The sequence below is a fragment of the Mauremys mutica genome, chromosome 7, assembly GCF_020497125.1.
Source record: "Mauremys mutica isolate MM-2020 ecotype Southern chromosome 7, ASM2049712v1, whole genome shotgun sequence".
NCBI lineage: Eukaryota > Metazoa > Chordata > Testudines > Geoemydidae > Mauremys > Mauremys mutica.
In genome coordinates this window covers 90,241,478-90,261,743 of record NC_059078.1, presented here as the reverse complement: position 1 = coordinate 90,261,743, position 20,266 = coordinate 90,241,478, and the positions used below count along the sequence as shown (strand labels likewise).

The window sequence follows — 20,266 nt, the reverse complement described above, 5'->3', positions numbered from 1 at the left end:
CACTCACATTTGGCCTGACTGCCCCATCATCACGAGAGGGGGTGGCCAGCCCAAATTTGAGAGGTGGTGTGATCCTGTGCACCTGCTCCCCCGCCCTAAAAAACAAAAAAAAACCCTTCTGCAGGCCTTTCAGAACCCATGGGAATTGGTTAACCCCAGCCCCTGGGGAGAAGTGAAGCAGGAGGCTCCAGGAACCCCCAATCCTCAGAAATGGGGGACGATTGGATCTGGACTTTTGGTGCTTCATAGGGAAGTAGAAACATGGGAGGAGGAGAAGGATGGGGTCTGTGACTCCCAGAACTACCTGGCCCTTGCTGGGGATGTTGTTCTTCAGCCTGATCGCCTCTCTGTGTAAGAGCTTGAGGCTGGGAGATCACCAGGGGAAGAGCTCAGAGCTGAGTTTGGGGCAATGTGGGGAAAGAGCACAGGGCTGGGTGTGGGGCAGCAGGAGGAGATTTAATATAAAGCTGGGTGTGGGGAAGTAGGGGTCTGGGTGCAGGGGGAGAGAGCTTGGAGCTGGATACAGGCCAGGAGAGGAACAGCTATGAACTCCTGCCTTAGGAAAATTTCTGGTTGTGCCTATGGGTTGTGTGCAAGCCTGGGTTCCACAGTTCTTTTAAGGCTGCTCTGCTGGGGTAGTTGAGGCAGGAGCAGGAGAGTCCTTAAATCACGCAGACATTAGGTCTCAGGGATGGGATTCTCCCTGCCTTCGACCTTTATGTAGTGCTGATCTTGCATTTGCTTTAACTGCTTTGTGTTGTTCTAGTGATGCAAAGCAGCTGTAGATCCACTATCTGGCTGATGTACTCTGGCTACTAGATGTTTTGGTGTTCTGCTGAATCTTCCCTTAAAAGTTAAAATAAATTAAGAATGATACTACATATAATCCAATTATTAGAAATATTGCATGGTAGCATTTGCTTTGGAGGTATTGTTTAGTATTCAAGTATGAAATGTTTGATTATTTTAAAAAACTTTTTCTTTTTGTTTGAGAATTTCCTTAGTGTTAAGATGGAGTTAAGTTTGAGAATCCGTATCTCGTTTAAGGGTAAAAAACACTAGAGATACTTGTCATTATCCCAAAGCCAAGCATTGAAAACTCAGGAAATTGGGAGTTAAGGTTACACTTAAAAGAAATCCAAATAGGATAAGGTAAGATATGCAGTTAGGCATCCAAACAATCTTAACTCTGTCTCGTAGTAATACAACAAGAGGAAAGAAAACACAATAAAAATCTACTGTCTCTAAAAATCAGCATAAACTAATCTTGAACCACAAACATTAAAATGCCTTAATCATAGTCCTATGATTATTGTATAACACCACTACAGGGAAGAGTTAAGATTTTGTTTTAATCTATTTAGATTTCTTTTAAATGTAACCTTAAATCTGAATTTTCTAGGCTTATAATGCTTGGTTCTGGAATAATTACAAACACCTGTGTAATTTTTCTTGTCTTAAATTACTGATACTGTACCTACCAGACTGATGCAACCATAACTCCATCTCAATTCTTTTGTTGTTGTTGTTTTTTGTCTCGGAATTCTAAGAAGGTCATTCTAATAATCAAGTGCCTCTTATGTGATTCTTTTACTAGAGTCACATGAGATGTCCCAGGGTGGGTAGCTCTGAGTTCATTAAGCACCTTTCAGATCCTTGTGTGCAAGATCAAGAGAGTCTGAAATTCAATCAAAAAAAGGTAGACTTTTGCCCTGCTTGTACTAGATCTGATCAATCTCACCCAAGAATAATAGGGAATAAAGCAAGCAATTGCTGCCTTTGTCTGAGGCTGCAAGCATTACAGAATAACTTGACTGCATACAACCCAAAACTGTTCCACTGCTGGTACTTTGTCCTGATACAGAAGATGCCAATTGGATTCTCTTGGTTTCCAGTACTTTATATGGATAGGCTTGTGTGTACCCTCAGCAGAGTACAGAACTAGATTATGACTATTGCTCCAGGCTCCTCCTGCCAAAGACATAATCTCATGAGGTTCGTGTATAAATCAATGTACGTGCAAGGCAAGTGAGACCAGTGGGTGGCTGTCTAGGTCTTGGGTTGTCATTGGTGATGGAAAGCAGATATTGCTTTGCCAACTTATTGGACAACTAACGCAATGTAGAAAAACAAATTCCTATTTTTCTGTTGCAAATTATGTGGGTATAGAGCCTTCTAAGGCGGACTCTCACAAGATGTCACAGGCTTAGGCCCAATACATGAATATAGGGTCTAATATGAATGGAGCGGGCTTACAAATAAAATTATAGTGGAAAAATAAAATGTGGTCCCTAATAACGGGGGAAATTTCTTGTGAGAAATGTGCTTGACAAATGATGCCAATAATTATATACTAATTTTCATGAATCTTATAATCAGACATGCAATTAAAATAACCACAGATGCATAAATTTGGAATATTTTATTAAAATAAGTGTATATCTGGATGAGTAATCTTTCAATGTTTATGTTTTTAACCTTTTAGGAAGATCAAAGATGAGTGTAAACAGTGTCAGGAATTTTGCAAATCATATGAGACCTGACTTTCTCAAGAACAATGCAGATGGTCTAACATTGGTGTAAAAACAGTGTAACTACTTCCCAGGCTGATTTATGCTTTTGAACTGTGTACTAAACTGACTTGTTTACAAAACTAGTTTAAATTTGTGTAGCTTGGCCAAGGTTTAAAGGTGACATTCAAAGGAAAATAACATTGTCCGAGCCCAATTTTATTTATTTCTTATGCATAAAGACCTGCTAAATTTTTAAGTATTATTTTTTGTTTGTGTATATTAGAATTTCAGATCTAGCCTACCATGTTTTTCCTGGGAGAATCTATTGACAATTGGAGAAAAAGTAGCATTATTACCTCACACTCACATGAACTAGGAGTGTGGCCAGCTAAGAGATGTTTAACTAGACTATTAAAAACTCCTTGTTTTTGTTAATATTTAGTTATTTAACTCCAGTAACTGTCAAAAGATGGGAGAAAAGATTTCTTTGTGAAATGCATGTCTCTGTTTTCATCGATTTCAAGACCAGGAGAGACCATTATGATCATCTAGTTGTATAACACAGGCCTAAAGTAATGATTGGAGCATATCTCTTTGTAAAACATCCAATCTTGATTTAAAAATAGTCAGTGACATAAAATCCACCATAATCTGTGGTAAATTGTTCCAGTGGTTAATTATTAGATTTTTTTTTAAATAATATATTCATATGTGTATGGGTGCTATTAGAATATAAATAATAATCCTCAAACAGCAAACATCTTTATCATATTAATGTTTTTGACAGCATAGAAGTGACCTTGCTTTGTTACTTTGATAGGCTGGTTGCATATTGTGGCAGCGTTAAAATCAGTGCAGCTTGGTCTTTTCATTGCTATAGTCTTCTTTAGCTATGTCTACACAGGGGACATTTATTAAATATTCCCACAGGAACATCTGGGAGAACCATTTGGAATTTTTGAGTAAAGTTCCATAGTGAAGAAGACAAGGCCAAACTTCAACCTGAGTGCCCAGGTGTTTGGTTGGCGGGGGTGGGATCAGGGTTAAGGTTGCGGGCACTTTCCATCCTGTCACATCTCTGTAGCAGAGAAATGACCATGGAGCAGATGTAACTGTAGCTTTGAATTTGCTTCTTGCTTTAATCCCAGGGTACAGGGCCCGTGGGCTGCAGTTGGCAGTAATTGCCATCTCCGCCTTCGTGCTGCCGGGTGCGTGGGCCTGCAGGCTCCGCAGTAGGACGGTAGGGGGCGCTGCGCCGCCCACCCGCCTCCGGACTACATTTCCCAGAATGCAGCTGGCGCGGGGCTCCGTCTATAAGTAAAAGCGGAAACAAAAGGGCCAGCGAGTGAGAGCGGAGAGGATCCGGCCCCGGTCCTGGTCCCTCACGCCCTGAGCCCGGCCTCCGCCCGGAGCGACCGCACGCGCCCAGCTGGGGAGTAGCCGCCCGCCGCCGCCTCCCAGACCCCCGAGCCGGAGCGCGTCCCCGCCCCGCACTACCGCCCTCCATGGCGCTGAAGCGGATACAGAAAGTAAGTGCGGCCGCGCCGGGCCCTGCAGTTGGGCGCCGGGCCTGGGGCTGAGCCGCGGGGAGCCCGGGCTGCGGGAGGCGGGCAGAGCAGGGTGCTGTGGGATCGGGGGAGAGCGGGGCCCCAGGGGAGTTGCGAGGGGAAGGAGCTGGGTGGGGGGAAGGGAGGATCGTATTGTGGGAGCGGGGCTGGTGAGGGGAGAGGGAGGATCTATTGTAGGGGAAAAGGTGATGGGGGGAGAGGGAGAACTGTAGGGAAAGGGCTGTATGGGAGGGGAGCTGGCGAGGGGGAGAGAGGGAGGATCGCTCTCGAAGGGAAGCCGGTGGTAGGGGAGAGGGCGGATTGTATAGGGGAAGAAAGGCTGTATGGGCGCCGAGGAGAAGAACTTCGTGTGTCAGAGGATAGAATAATGGGTGTTGAATCTTGGCTGTAGTTCTGCTCCTCGGAGTAATGGGGCTTTCATGTCTTTGCTATACCAACGGGGATATGGATAGTTTATTGCTTCTGAGAGACTGTTCTTTGTTTCTCCTCCCCCATGGAGGAGTAGCACAGTAGAGTAATGATGCTTCGCAGCTGCCGGGCAATCTGGATAAAGTTTAACACTGTACGAACACTAACCTGCTCGAGGCCCAGATGAGGTGGGCAGTTACAGTTGCCTTACAGTGGGGGAAACTGAGGCACTAAGCAGTTGAAGGCTTGTCTATACAAGGGAAATATTGTGTGATGCTGACAGCAGGTGTCAACAGTGCAGTTTAGTTGAAATGTAAACAAGAGGGAACTGTGTTCAATGCCACTTCAGAAACTGCTTTAATTGTGGTACGGCCAGTGACTGGCTTGAGGTTCCTTATCAGGTCAGTGGCAGAGCTGAGACTAGAATTTGGGAGTTCCCGTTTCTCAGCCCTTACCTTTATTCACCAGATCATGTTCCTTCTAGACAGGATCAGTGTTTTGGTGGAAGGATCATAGCAGTTCTGATACATCCTTCATTAATCTCAGAGGGACTTTGTGTGGGTCTAATTCTTCTTGTTCCCCTTGTTGGTAACAATTGCTCTCCTAAATCTTATTTGTTTTTTCTATCACATTCAGAGCCTGCTCAGTAAAGCAGCTTGAAATGGTACTTTAGTTGATCATTTCCTTCCCAGTGTTGCATAATGTGTGCAAAGGCTGGCAGTGCCTCACTTTGAAGGAAGGAAACTATCTTATTTAGGCCATGTCTAGGTTACAGGTGTTACAGTGCCATAACTATGTTGCTGTAGCATTGTAGTGTATGTGCTTCCTAGAGCAATGGAAGGGGTTTTCCCATCACTGTAGGAACTCCACCTTTGTGAGTGACAGAATTTATCACACCCCTGAGCACTATAGCAGGCATAGGCAACCTATGGCACGTGTGCCAAAGGTGGCACGCAAGCTGATTTTCAGTGGCACTCACACTGCCCAGGTCCTGGCCACCAGTCCAGGGGACTCTGCATTTTAATTTAATTTTAAAATGAAGCTTCTTAAACATTTTAAAACCCTTAATTACTTTACATACAACAGTTTAGTTATATATTATAGACTTATAGAAAGAGACCTTCTAAAAATGTTAAAATGTATTACTGGCACGCGAAACCTTAAATTAGAGTGAATAAATGAAGACTCGGCACACCACTTCCGAAAGGTTGCCAAGCCCTGCACTATAGTTATGTCGACCTAACTTTTAAGCATAGACCAGACCTCAGATAGTCCTGCCCCAAAGAGCTTACAATCTTTTTGCTTTTTCTCTATTTGTACAGTGCCTAGCACAATGGAGTCTTTGTCCAGGACTGAGACACCTAAGCACTGTGATAATACAAATAATAATAATAACTAATACGTCACTTAGGTGCCCTGCTGCTGCCACATTAGGTCCGACACAACTGCAATGGAAATTGGCTACTACTAACCACTGTGATGACTTCCTGGCTATCATTCAGGGTATCTTGTCATGGTCTGTCTGAGGAGCATGTTTCTATCTGGCAACTTTATCACATGAAATGTACAACCTGGACATCTAGCAGGAACTCTGCACCAAGGAAAGACCAGATCAGGTCAAGGCATGGTTGTTATGTCAAAGCAAAGTAAGCATAAATGTAGGGATTTTTTTGTTTAATGAGGGTGTAGCAGAGGAAGAATTCTTTTAGTCATTTATACGTTAGGTATCAACAATCAAGGAAAAAGCATGTGTGTAGGATATCCAATATTTAATTAAAAAAAAAAAAAGAATGAGGAGTACTTGTGGCACCTTAGAGACTAACAAATTTATTTGGGCGTAAGCTTTCGTGGGCTAAAACCCACTTCATCGGATGCATTCAGCGGAAAATACAGTAGGAAGATGTGTATATATACGGAGAACTTGAAAAAATGGGTGTTGCTATACCAACTCTAACAAGACTAATCAATTAAGGTGGGCTATTAAAGGAAAAAAAAAACTTTTGTAGTGAAAATCAGGATGTCCAATTTCAAACAGTTGACAAGAAGGTGTGAGTAACAGCAGGAGAAAAATTAGCATGAGGAAATAGTTTTTACTTTGTGTAATGACCCATCCACTCCCAGTCTTTATTCAAGCCTAATTTAATGGTGTCCAGTTTGCAAATTAATTCCAGTTCTGCAGTTTTAATTTGTCATTAATGTCAGGGGATTGATCAAAATTACTATTGACATATTTCTTATCTTGAGTGTAAGGCTATACTGTTATGACTAGGGCTCCGTGTTTGTCACGGAGGTTGCGGAAGTCACGGTTTCTGTGACTTCCTGCGACCTCCGTGACTCCTGCAGTGGCCCGTGTGGCTGACCCCTGGATTGCCTGAGCAGCTGACCTCAGAGCCAGCTGCTCAGGCAGCCCTGGGGACAGCCACACTGACCACTGCTGGAGCGGCTCTACAACCAGCCGCTCAGGGCCCCGCTGCTGGAGTGGCTCCGGTGCTGGCCATTACTCTGGCAGCTTCGGGCAGCTGGCCTTGGGGACCACCTGAGCAGCAGTCCTAGCAGTGCCTGGAGCGGCCACTGGTCTCCCTGGGACTCCCCCCACAGCGGCAGCTGGAGCAGCTGCTTGGGCCCCTCTTCCCCCTGTGGCGGGCCCCCCTGGGGTGTCTGCTCCCACCCCACCTGTGGCGGCAGCACCCACCCTAGAATTCAGTCATGGGTATTTATGGTAAAAGTCATGGACAGGTCACGGACTGTGATTCCTTTGTTTCTTGCCTGCGACCTGTTCATGACTTTTACTAAAAATACCTGTGATTACATCGTAGCCTTAGTTATGAGCCACTAGGTCAAAGGTAAAGTACCATCATATGAAGTACAGGTATCAGGCTATTATGCTGATGCAGAAATGTTAGAATTTTGTTACTTACAACTTTTTGAGAACATAGCTAACTAATCCTGGTTTTCTGGACAATGATGTTCTACCCACAACTAGAAACATTGTCAACCTATTTGGCCCTTAAACATATCACAAATGAGTTTGTAAATGGCATCTGTAAATGTCAAGGATTTAAATGACAAAACTTTTTTTTTTCCTTTTTTTTTTTTTAAAACCACCTTTCTTTCCCAAATACTACATGCCCTATCAGAATCAGTCTTTCACTGCAACAAAAGCTAGATGTCTGTTATGAAAGGTAAGAAACATGGGAGCTCAGAATATTTATACCTATAGCTTATCTAAGGTTATAAAACTGATATGTACTTCATCTTGCTATTGTTGATGCTGTGTAATTAGTGTTTTCATCTAACACTATTTTGCTCTGTTCACATGAATAATTGCTTGATTTCTGCATTACTGTATGGTTGATGGTGGAAATGGAGGTTGGTTGTTCTGTAGCAACCAGTTAACATGCAGTTAGTGAAGCTATGACTTCCAATGTACCAACTGCTGAACGTAAAATCAAGAGATTAAAGCACGGGTTGGAACTTGGGAGATCTAAATTCTATTCTGTTGGGAGATCTAAGCCTATTCTGCCACAGACTGTATTTGTGTTGTTGAGCAAGTCATTTAGCCCTCTCTGCATCATTTTCTCATCTGTGAAATGTAAACAATTCCTGCCTACTTCACATGGGTTTTAAGGTTCACTTAAATGTTAGCATAGTGCTTTGAGGTCCTTGGATGAAAGGTACTTTATAAATGCAAAGTATGAGTGTATTTAAAGTTGTTTTGGTGTTGCTCTAGTACTTTTTTTTGTTGCTGTCTTCGTTACAAATTGGGACTGCTTTAATGACAAATAGCGAGCATTGAAGTGGGAATGTTGAAATTGCTATCTTGGATCAGGTCCATTTTGTTCAGCATCCTGTCTCCAACAGTGGCCAGTACCAGATGTATCAGAAGAAGATGCAGGAACCCAACAGTGGGCAGATTTGGGGTTTTTTGCCCCCCACGTTAGGTCTTATCCTGATCTCTAATATATGGAGACTGACTTAAACCCTGAAGGACTAGGCTTAATATCCCTCCCCAAGTCATCATCAATCATGATAACTCTGGTTGGTCGTCTTATCCATATAAATTTAAAATCCCTTTTTGAATATTGCTAAATTTTTGATCTGACTTTCTTTGGCAATGTTACAGTCTAATTATGCGTTATGTGAAAAAAGTATTTCCTTTTATCGGTTTTGAATTTGCCATATTTTGATTTCTGTGACTGACCCCTTGTTCTTGTGTTATGAGCCAAGGAGAACAGACACTGAGGCAATTTATCTACATCAGTGGTTTTCAAAGTTCAGGTCATGATCCAGTACTGAGTCGTGGAATGCAAGGCACTGGGTCACCTTGCTCAGCACCCAGGGACCCTGGCGGCTGGCAAGTAAAAACTAGTAGTCCCTACCTGTTCTGACACCGCGCTGTGCCCTGGAGGCAGCCAGCAGCAGGTCTGACTCGTAGGCAGGGGGTGTCACAGGGCTCCGCATGCTGCCTGAGCACCGGCTCCGCACTCCCATTGGCCGGGAACCAGCCAGTGGGAGCTGTGGGGGTGGTGCCTGCAGGCAAGAGCTGCGCAGAGCTGCTTGTACGCCTCCGCCTAGGAGCCAGACCTGCTGGCTGCTTCTGGGGTGCAGTGCCAGGACAGGCAGGAAGCCTGCCCCTGCACCTTAGCTGTGCCGCTGACCAGGAGCCGCTGGAGGTAAGCCTGGGCCCCAATGCCCTGCCCCAGCCCTGAGCTCCCCCGAACCCGGATCCCCTTCCTGCACCCCACCCCCTCATCCCTGGCCCCATCCCAGAGCCTGCACCTCCAGCCCAGAGCCCTGACCCCCTCCTGCACTATAACCCCCCACCCAAGTCCTGAGCCCTCTCTCACAACCCGAACCCCTCGTTCCCAGCCCTGAGCCCCTTCCACACCCCAAACCCCTCATCCCCAGCTCCGTTGAGTCGCAGGCATCAACAATTTTATTCAACTGGGTCTCCAGAAAAAAAGTTTGAAAGCCACTGATCTGAATCATTCTTTATCTTATATACTGTATATATTCAATCATAAGCTGGTTTGTTTATAAGCTGACTCTCCAAGATGGATAAGTAAAAATGGAAAAATTCTATAACCCGTTCATAAGCCGACCCTATAATTCAGGGGTCAGCAAACTTTGGCTCCTGGGCCATCAGGATAAGCTGCTGGTGGGCCGAGATGGTTTGTTTACTTTGAGCGTCCGCAGGCATGGTGGTAAACCTAAGTAAACAAAGTGTCCCGGCCTGCCACCTGCTTACCCTGACAGGCCGGGAGAGCAACTGGTGGGGAAATTTTTTTGAGGGGAGAAGCTGGGAGTCTGGGGAGTAACCCCTGTGACCACCCCTCACATTACCCCACCCCTAGCCCAACACTCTCCCCATCCCATCCCTTCCCACCTTATCTAGGGAGCATAGGCGGCAGGTTTGTAAAATTTTTGGTGGGGCCCAAAATGGTGGCGCCCCCCCCACTCCCGCCCTGTAAGCCGATATAAAATGAAGCTACAACGCGTCAGTGCCACAAGATTACAAGGTTGGAGAAGGGGTAGGGGGTTCCAGGGGCCAATCAAGGGACAAGGAGCGGGGGGGGGTTGGATGGGGCAGAGGTTCGGAAGGGCAGTCAGGGGACAGGCAGCAATTGGATAGGCATGGGAGTCCAGGGGGTTTATCAGGGGACAGGTAGGGGGTGGGGTCCTGGGGGGAAGTTGGGTGGGGTCTCAGGAGGGGGCAGTTGGGGACAAGGAGAAGGGAGGCTTAGATATGGGCTGGGGTCCCAAGGGGCAGTTACGGGCAGTTGTCTCGGGAGTGGGTAACAGGGGACAAGGACCAGTGGTGCTTAGATAGGGGGTGGAGGTCCTGGGGGGCAGTTGGGGCAGGGGTCTGGGGAGGGGGCAATCAGCGGCCAGGGGCTGGGATTCAAAGGGCTCTGAGCTGCTGGCAGCCGCGGGGAGCCCTGAGCCCTTTAAATCCCAGCCGCCGCGGCTGGGATTCAAAGGGCTCTGGGCTCTCTGCCCCTGCGGGCAGCCCAGAGCCCTCCGATTCCCAGCCGCGGCTGAGATTTAAAGGGCTCTGGGCTCCCCGCGGTTGCAGGCAGCCTGGAGCCCTCTGATTCCCAGCCGCGGCTGGGATTTAAAAGGCTCTGGGCTCCCCGTAGCAGCGGGCAGCCCAGAGCCCTCTGATTCCCTGCCGCGGCTGGGATTTAAAAGGCTCTGGGCTCCCCGCAGCAGCAGGCAGCCCAGAGCCCTCTGATTCCCGGCCGCGGCTGGGATTTAAAGGGGCGAAACCTAGCTCCAAATATTGGTGGAGCAGAGCCCCTGATTTTGAATATTCCTGGGGCTTTAGCTCCACGAGCCCATATAAGTTGGCGCCCATGCTAGGGAGGGCCAGGGGAGGATGTCTCTGGACTGGCTGGAGCTGCTCCGGCGGGCCAGACCCAGAGCTGCAGCTGCTTTGGAGGCTGGGGGCAGAGCAGCGGCCAGAAGCCAAGAGACTCTGGCCTTGCCTCTTCTCTTCTGGCTCTGCTGGCTGTGCTGCTTCTCTTTGCTCTCTCTGTTGAGGGGAGGGGCTGTGTCCCACCTCTCCCTCTCTATACCCATTCATAAGCTGACCCCCTTCTATGGGCTTCTCTTTTTTACTAAAAAATTAGTCTCGTGAACGAGTATATAATGGTACTTTTATCATGTCTCCTTTCTAAGGTAAAGAGTCACAATCTTCTCTCATCTTTTTTTTTTCATATGTGAGTTTTGCCAGGCCTTTTCTGAACCCCTTCTTAATTCTATGCTTTTGTTTGTGATTGGCAGATCAGTTCCGCATGCAGTAATCCAAATGAGGGCCGCAACATTGATTTTTTTATATAAAGATGTATTTTCTGCATTAATATGCATCCCATTCCTTAGGTATCCATCTATTTTGAATCTTCCTTGTGTTGAAGTGAACACCACAACTTGTATGGTCAGACTATTTTAAGGAATAGCATTTGTTATGTGCTTGAATGACTTGTGAATAAATTTGCACACTAAGCACTTGTGCTGTCTACCTTGAAGTTTAGTTTGGTTGTACAACACTATCTTAAATACACAATTGTTTTTAATCTGAAATAACTCTGAAGAAATGCCAAAGGAGGAGTGCGATGGGGTGGATGAGACGTCAAAGTCCTGCCACGCTCGTCCCAGGTAAGGAGCAGTTGGAGAGGTTGTCCAAATAGGCAGCCAATCAGGGCCCAATAGGGCCCTATAAAAAGGAGCTCCAGATACAGTTCAGTTCCTTGCTGGAGCTAGAGGGGTGCAGAGGGACTCCTGGTTGGCGAAGGGAACTGCAGCACAATGGATAGTTCAGTGCTAGTAGGGAGCGGGGGAGAACAGAAGAGCTCCTGACTGGCTACTGGGCCTGAGCTTAGAAGAGCCCTGAGCTAAGGGTAAGGCATCAGTGAAGGCTGGGGCCATGGGGAAGTGGCCCAGAGAACTGATGATAGTTTTACTAAAGGGACACGGTGGCACGTGGCTGCTATTCCGAAGGTTCCTGGGCCAGGACCCAGAGTAGTGGGTGGGCCCTGATACCCACATAGGCCATTGGGAAAGGGCCTACAATTGGACATCAGTAAATCTACGGAAGGGGACTTCAGGATGTCCAGCTGAAGACTGGGGCCAAACCAGACTAAGCGGGCAAAACCACTGCCTCCAGGGAGGACACCCTATGGGTACAGCCCAATGGCAGGGCTGGGACTAGTTTAAAGACCGCCGACACACCCAATCAGAGGGGGTGCTCATGAGAGGTGAGTGCCAACCCCGTTACAAGTAGATATGGAAGGGCAGCTGAAGTTGCTAGGTCCAAAATTAGACACATTTTTCTTCTCGTTTGGGAAGTGAAGATAGTAGTTTTCTCAGGTCTCTTCCTCCCCCCCCCCCCATTCCCCTGCCAACACCTCACCCTCTCGAAATTTAAAAAAAAAAAGGGCGGGGGGTGTCATCAGCCGAGCCTCATGAATGGTACAACAGTAATAAACTAGCAGGCATGGGTGAGAAAAATGGCAAGGAAACAGATTTCACTTTCAAATGGATCATTAAACTAACGGAAAACCAGTTAAAAAAAGTTAAAAACCAGTTTAAAAAAAGATGAAATACCCTGACATTGTCTCCTTAAATGATGTACAGTTTTCCTACATGATTACAAAACCTAAAAAGACTAATTCTAGATGAAGGTCTCTTATAAAATTTAGTTTTAAGTTGGCATTTTTAGCCCATCTGAGAAGATGACAACCAGAAGTCAGTGACTTTTCAGGTTTACTGTAAATGTTGGTGGTTATGTTGTGGGGCCTCAAGTCTATGGAGGTATATAGAGGGCCCTGAGCAGATAGAATTCAGTGAGGTCTTCATAGCTTTAGCAAGCACCTCAAAGAACTCTGGGAAGAACAGAAGGCTGGCAGATAACACAATGAAGTCACTTGGAAATTCATGTCTATCTAGACATACTGTCTCTGGCTAAGCTTGAGTGTTCTTATGACAACTAGAAATTTTATATTTAAAAAATCGCTATGGGACTTGGGAGTTCTGTGGTGTCTGCTCAGATTAATAGTTCTAATAACATCTATGTTAAAGATGGCAGTACCTACTAAGGAAATAGAGATGTAATATACAGTGAACATTAAATGAACATATTTTCTTGTTTTTTTTAGTGTTAATTGGTGCTCTAACATCTCGCTAGTATCAGCATCATAGTTTCTGCTGTACCATAACTTTTTCTTGGTGATCTATCCTGTAACACTGTTTCCAGACAAGGTACTTCTCAGAGGTGTACAGCACACAGGCTCCTAGAGCAAACTAATACCTGAAAAGAGGTATTCTACACCATGGGAGAGTTATAGCCAAACCAGCCAAAAGCTAATGATCAGGAGATAATTGTAAATGAAGGACTCTCGCATATTAGTGAATAATTGAACGCAGAACAGTAAGGCTTGTCCATTGTGTCCTCACTACTAGACTAAACTTCACCAATTGCTCTCAACTCTGTGAGAAATCTGTTTTTAGTCCCTCAGATTAATCTGCCTCACACTAATAGGGACCCCTTGACTGCCTCTGGTCAGTGATCTGCTTTGCCATAGAACACGAGAGTTGATAGATTTGTCATCAAAATCAGATTTAGACTGCACAATGTCTGATCTATACTGGAAGCTCCTTGGGGCAGGAACAGCATCCTCTGTTATCTGTGTTCTGTGCAGCACCAAGTACGTAGTCAGCACTAAGCAAATAAAATATATAAAATTCACTTCTGAAACTCTTGATGCTTGTAAGTTCTAATTGATTTCATAATGTATAGTAATGTGCTGCAGTGTAAACGAGACTTGGGAGTTTTGCAGGTGAGTCTTTTGTAACTAGCAAATCTTTGAAAATTGGAGAGGCTACCCCCTTTGGTCAAAATATGAATATGCAGGTTCTAAATTCTTGCTGTATCTAACATTAGGTAGCCCAGTGAATTTGTTCACATGGCTCTTCTGTGGAGAGCTGTTGTCCTATGGTTGGTGCTCAGAACCCTTCATTTTCATCTCTGTTCATGGACTTTGGACTTTATTATAGGGTTACTGTTGAGAAGACGCTTTCTTTATAAGCCACTATTTTTCCAGGGCTTACCGCTAGTGATCAAGAAGAAATGGGGTTTCTGATGCTTGTTCATAGCACAAACTTAATTATTTGGAAATACTTGAAAATGTCTTTTCAGCTGTTCTTGTTGTTAGTGTGGAGGAACTTGGATTTTTTTTTACTTCAGAAGAATTATTTTTTTAAATTTAAATAAGTGGCTTTTGACACATTTTTGAAGGAACTAAGTTTAAAAATGAGGGATATTGTAGTCTTGTGTACACAACTTTTATTTTTTCCACTAAATTGAAATGTAAAGAGGCATTCATATACTTAACTGTCAGTGAAATAACACATGTGTTTCAGTATATAATCGTGTGTGCATACAAATGGTCAAACATCATACACTAAGTTGAATCGTACTATTCAAAAAACATTTTCATTTGTTCCTATAAACCAACAAAAGTCAATATAAAAAGAAAGCAAAATTATAGTTGCCAATGTAAATACATAATTGTGAAATTCTAAGCCATAACTCTCTGCTCCAGGTTAATCAGACATTTAACCTAGACAGTAACATACATGTGTAGGGGAAAATATTGTCTGAGAACCATAATCTAAAGCTTGCTCATTCCAGCCTGCAAAATGTTAACCGCAATGTCTGATTAATAGTTTTCTTTGTATTGAATTATGATGCACTTGTCGGATGAGAAAAGATCTGGGGAAAAGGTAAAAAGTTTTATTTAAGCAACATGATATGAAGTGTTAGTCTGTGTTAAGCTTTTTAAATTCATGGAGAATTAAGAATCATTACATTTTCATGGTAAGATATATAAGCAGTGCATTTAGACACTTGTGGGAAGTTTAATTTCAAAAGCAGATAAACCACTAGTTGTCTAGCAGGAATCAATAGAAAGTGAGGTTGTGATGTATAATTACACACAAGCAAAAAATAAGAAGTGTAACTATAGTATGCATGGGACATGCACTTAAATTTTAAATATTAGGGCAAGGAGGAGGTAAGGTTTTCAGTGGGATTTCTTATCTCTTTCATTATAAAAATTCTAAAAACAAATCATGTTAATGATGATGGCTGATGGCATGGGCTTCAGTCTTTTGTTAGTCTTCAGCAGAAAAGATTGGATTGTGTAAATGGAACACTTGTTTGAATCCATAAATTCTAGAGCTGATCTCATGTTAGAGTATCTGGACTAAAGGATTTTATGGCATGTGCCCACATTATCAGAACAATTGGTTATAACAACACATATTGAAAGTATAATTTAAAATGAGCTATTCATCGTAATTAGCCACTGGTTCATTACAGCAAGACTGCTGAAATATTTAAGTATACTGATTGAGCATTGACTTCTTAGAATAGGAGATGGTGAAACCTTATTTGAAGGGAATATTGCATTTAATTTCTTCCCATGAAGTGAAAGTAACTACAAATGTTTCAGTTACAATGCAGACAAGAAATGCAATGCTTCATACACCCCTTGTCACTTGCTCAGTATACAATAGGCATTGCCTCCATCACTGAAATGCATGAATCCAGTGCTCATGCCCTTGGGTATGCTATGTTGTTAATAAATTACTATAGTCTCACTTTAAGGAACAACTAACTTTATTTTCCATCCCAAAAATTTGTCCACGAGCTCTTACACCCTTGGCAGCTATTGAGTTTCTGTTTCTAAACTTTTTAATTTATATTCAGTTTTTAGTAACTGAACATGAATACAGTAGGCACTGATATGGCTTTCAGCAACAGCAGGTGGTTACCCAGTTTGCATCGACTTAAAAGATTGTTTGGACTTACCCAAAAAGAGTTGCTTTAATTTTTTTTATTTATTTATATATAAATATAAAATTGGGGTGGGGGGGAAGACAGGTACTGGAACATTTCATACATTATGTAGAAAAAATTGCACCCATCTCCTCCTGTAGTACACACACGTTTGCTGCTATGACTTAAAGTAATCTTTCCCGTTTAATGCATGTCTTCTAAATCACTGTAATGAATCATTATTCCCCTTCCATACTTTAATCAAATTTTATTCTTGCTAGCAAGCTGGTAAAGACACCTATTCAGTCCATTGTGACTGGAACTTCAGAAACTTAACACACTAAGTTCAGAGAGAATACATCTCATGGCCACCTGAGTCAGAACTTAACGATGTTATCCTCCCATGTTACCAGCCCTTTTTAGAAAAGAAAAAAAAAAGATGAAATGGAAAGTATTGATTCTGCCATGTTCCTTTCCACTCTTGTGTGTGTGTTGTGACAAAATTCCTCCTCTACCTTGATGGGTCCTGCTCTTATTGGCAGATTTGCACACCTCAGTGATCTTCCCCTCTGGTGGAACCCAGAGTCTGGGTCAACTCCTCCTGTGTCTGATCAGGAGTTGGGAGGTTTTGGGGGAACCCGGGCCCGCCCTCTACTCCGGGTTCCAGCCCAGGGCCCTGTGGATTGCAGCTGTCTATAATGCCTCCTGTAACAGCTGCATGACAGCTACAACTCCCTGGGCTACTTCCCCATGGCCTCCTCCAAACACCTTCTTTATTCTCACCACTGGACCTTCCTCCTGGTGTCTGATAACGCTTGTACTCCTTAGTCCAGCAGCACACTCTCTCATTCTCAGCTCCTTGCACCTCTTGCTCCCAGCTCCTCACACACCCACCACAAACTGAAGTGAGCTCCTTTTTAAGCCCAGGTGCCCTGATTAGCCTGCCTTGATTGGCTGCAGGTGTTCTAATCAGCCTGTCTGCCTTAATTGGTTCTAGCAGGTTCCTGATTACTCTAGTGCAGCTCCTGCTCTGGTCACTCAGGGAACAGAAAACTACTCATCCAGTGACCAATATATTTGCCCGCTACCAGACTCCTGTACCCCTCTGGTCTGGGTCTGTCGCAGTGTGTATGACTGCTTGTCCCAGTGGAACAAAACACTCAGACCTTACCACCAGCCTCTCCCAGTCCCAACCTAGAAAAAGTGGTAAATGAAAAACACCCCTAAAAACTTGATCTTAATCCTTTTTTATCTAGGGCAAGGATCATGTCTTCCTATGTCTGCATGTTATCTGTCACAGTGGCCTGTGCAAGCTACTGCAATACAAATACTTAAAACATCATATATGACATATAAAAGTGCGGGTAGAACAATCGTGGGAAAGAGTAAGGAACATGGCAGAATCAATACTGTTTCCATTTTATCTTTTTCCAAAAAGGATATGGTAACATGCGTACCTAAAAAGGGATAATAACATAGCAGCGAACATGTGTACAACAGGAGGAGATGGGTGCAATTTTTTCTACATAATGGGAATGTATGAAATGTTCCAGTACCATACTAAACAGTTTTAGTGAATGAACTAATATCTAATTGTTAACTTTTAGGTAGACAAGACTATTTGTAACTTTTTAACCAATCTGAGCAGTGTCTATTCAATCTAAACTTATTAACATGACCTTGTTGATATACACCATTACCTTATATGCAGTCACTTAAGTTTTTTGAGAACCTGTAGAGCAACAAATGTTTCCTTAAAGTTTGTGGTATGAGTCTTAATCTGTAGACCTAATTGTACCTAAAGAAGTTACATATTCTAAAAATGAGACTAGGTTATTTCGTCATTATATTCCAAGTATGCATTTATGCAGGAAGGAGTCATTGTTGTTAAAAATAATTCTTATCATACTGTTCAGTGGAAATATCTGTGTGTGTGTGTGTGTACAATGTCTGGCTTGTATATCCCACTCAGTATATAGTTGGGTCTGAAATAATCACACTTATATCACTGGCATTTTATCTAAAGTGCAAAATACTGATACCTCTTTTCGCTGGAGCAGCTAGCCAAAAATTCAGTGTCTTGTGGGCTGTTCCAGTGATGATGGAGCCAGGTACCTTTGATGCATGGAGTCTTGTTTATTTACAAGGAATGTGCAAAATCCAATTTCACTGAACACAGAAGAAACAAAACAGGAAGCAGTTTCCTTGCTCACAGTCCCAAACCTCTTTCAGCCAGCAGCAGATCCAAAACCTCTCTAGGCTTCTCTCAGGGCCACCCACCATGCTGGTCCAGGCTATATCTGGAGCTTCCTTCTATTTCTGTATGCTTCTCTGCTGGTGTCATTTCCCCTCCTCACTCCCCTTTTCAAACAATACCTGTTAAGCCCTGAGTAGTGGCCTTGGGTGTGCCTTTATTTTGGGCAGTGACATGGGCCTGTGGTTTGATTTGGAAACTATTATTTTGAGAGCTTAATTGTTTTTACCATCTTAAATGAAAAGTAGCGGTTAAGCCTCATTGAAGCTGTGTGTAACCCAGCCTATATTGATAAAAAAAACAAGATGGCTATCAGTATCTATGTAGCCATTAATTTATCAGTGTATCTGTATATGATTGGAATTGCTGTTTATAGTTTGTTGGAATAGAAGTTTAAATTTGATCTTAAATGCTGTGTGATTAGTTATGTGAAGTAAGTAAGAGTACACTTCATACTTAAATTACTAAATGAAAAGGTAAACCACGGGAAATGCATCCTTTCCTGTGGTGCATCTGATGCTTTCATAAAGCAGTCAGTTAAGTTTTCCAGTATGGAAATTCCTAATACTAATGACTTCGTATTCATTCCTTTCTTCATTCCCTTCTTTTTCTTCCTTTGGGAAAACCCACAAGCACTCCTCTGGTACTCTCTTGCCTCCCCTTGCACTAGCACTGCTCTTGCTGTTCTATCACTGGTGGAAATGCTAATGTAGAGGAGCTTGTTCTCCAACCTTGCTCAGAGTGGTAACTTCTAAACCTGATCTAGGCTTCTAGTTCCTCCAGCAACTGGAGCAATGCTGAAATGTCTCTGTAGGCACAGTCCTAAGGATCAGGAAAGCAAATTGGAGATATATTCAGAATAAGTTTATCTGGCAGTGCTTAATTGGCATTACAAGTCTACATCAAAGTGTGTTCCTGAGTTAGTGGTGGGAGAAAAACTTGGACTGTGTAGGGATCATTTCGGAAAGGAAGTTTGAAGTCAGCAATTGTACAAAAAGCTTTGGGAAACCTCCAGGAGTTTGAGATCTTTACCATAAGGAAGATAAGTTTCAATATCCATGGCATCTAAATATAGAAGTAAATCAGGGTGGATTTACTGCAGTTTATTCATGCTGCTCCTTAAAATTCAGTTGTTAGATCGGAACTGGTAAGTATTTGTTTATAAATTCTCCTGTAGTGTGTTCCTGCAAAATATTGCCCTTTGCTATACATGGTGTTACTGCTCATATTTTGCTTTAACTTGTCATTTTAAGCATGATAAAGTTTTGTATCTTCATACCATTTCTTTATAACCAATTATACGTAGAGGATTATAACCACAAGATTTTAGCCTAATAATGCCTTTATGAACATCTGCAGAGAAAATAGAGGGATTGGTGGAAGTGTAAAGAAATTTAAATTACCCTCTTGAGAAATGCAAACACTTGTTAACCTTTCTGCTACTAGGAACAAACCAGCTAATCCTCCCAAGTAGGGAAAATATTGAACAGACTCATGACATGTTGAATTCCTGCGTGATAGTTGAGTTCTTCTGTGGTCCTCACCTCTACTTTGAAACAGATTAAGGGCTGCTCATAGCTATGTCTCTCAGGGGTGTGAAAAATCCACACTCCAGAGAGACATAGCTATGCCGACCTAAGCCCCAGCGTAGACAGTGGTAGGTTGACGAAATAATTCTTCCATCAATTTAGCTACTTCCTCTTGGACAGGTGGATTAACTACAATGATGGGAGAACGCTTCCCATCGCTGTACTGAGTGTCAACACTGAAGTGCTACAGCAGCACAGCTGCAGTGCTTCAATTGTGTTGCTGTAGCATTTTAAGTGTAGACAACACGTTAGGGTTTGTCTAATCTGGGTAGCTAAAAACCACACTGGCTACGCTGGTGAAACTCCCTAATGAAGACATGTTGCACAGATATAAATTGTATCTTGCAATGATGCAGATTATTCTGTATTGAAACCATGTTAATTTTCATCTCTGCAAGTCATGATTTATATCTGTGCAGCATATCTACACTAAACACTTGCACCCATGTAACTACATGGAAGGCTAAAAAAGTGAGTGTAGACAAGGATTTAAAGAAAGCAGTTAGTACAGTAGTCTTTATACATCTATCTTTTATTAAAGGGTGAATATTTTTTTATGCTGCGTTCTTGAAAAGATGTAATTGTCGCCCAGT

General features: G+C 43.3%; 1 protein-coding gene across 2 annotated transcripts in view; it reads left to right on the top strand.

Annotated features, from left to right (window-relative positions):
• The first annotated feature begins 3,825 nt into the window (after nt 1–3,825).
• Nucleotides 3,826–20,266, top strand: part of UBE2D1 (ubiquitin conjugating enzyme E2 D1) — a 37,979-nt gene continuing 21,538 nt past the window's right edge. For both annotated transcript variants that reach the window (XM_045022590.1, XM_045022591.1), the window contains exon 1: nt 3,826–4,042. In XM_045022590.1, the coding sequence (XP_044878525.1) occupies nt 4,019–4,042 (24 nt within the window). In that variant the 5' untranslated portion in view covers nt 3,826–4,018. The remainder of the gene's footprint in view (nt 4,043–20,266) is intronic.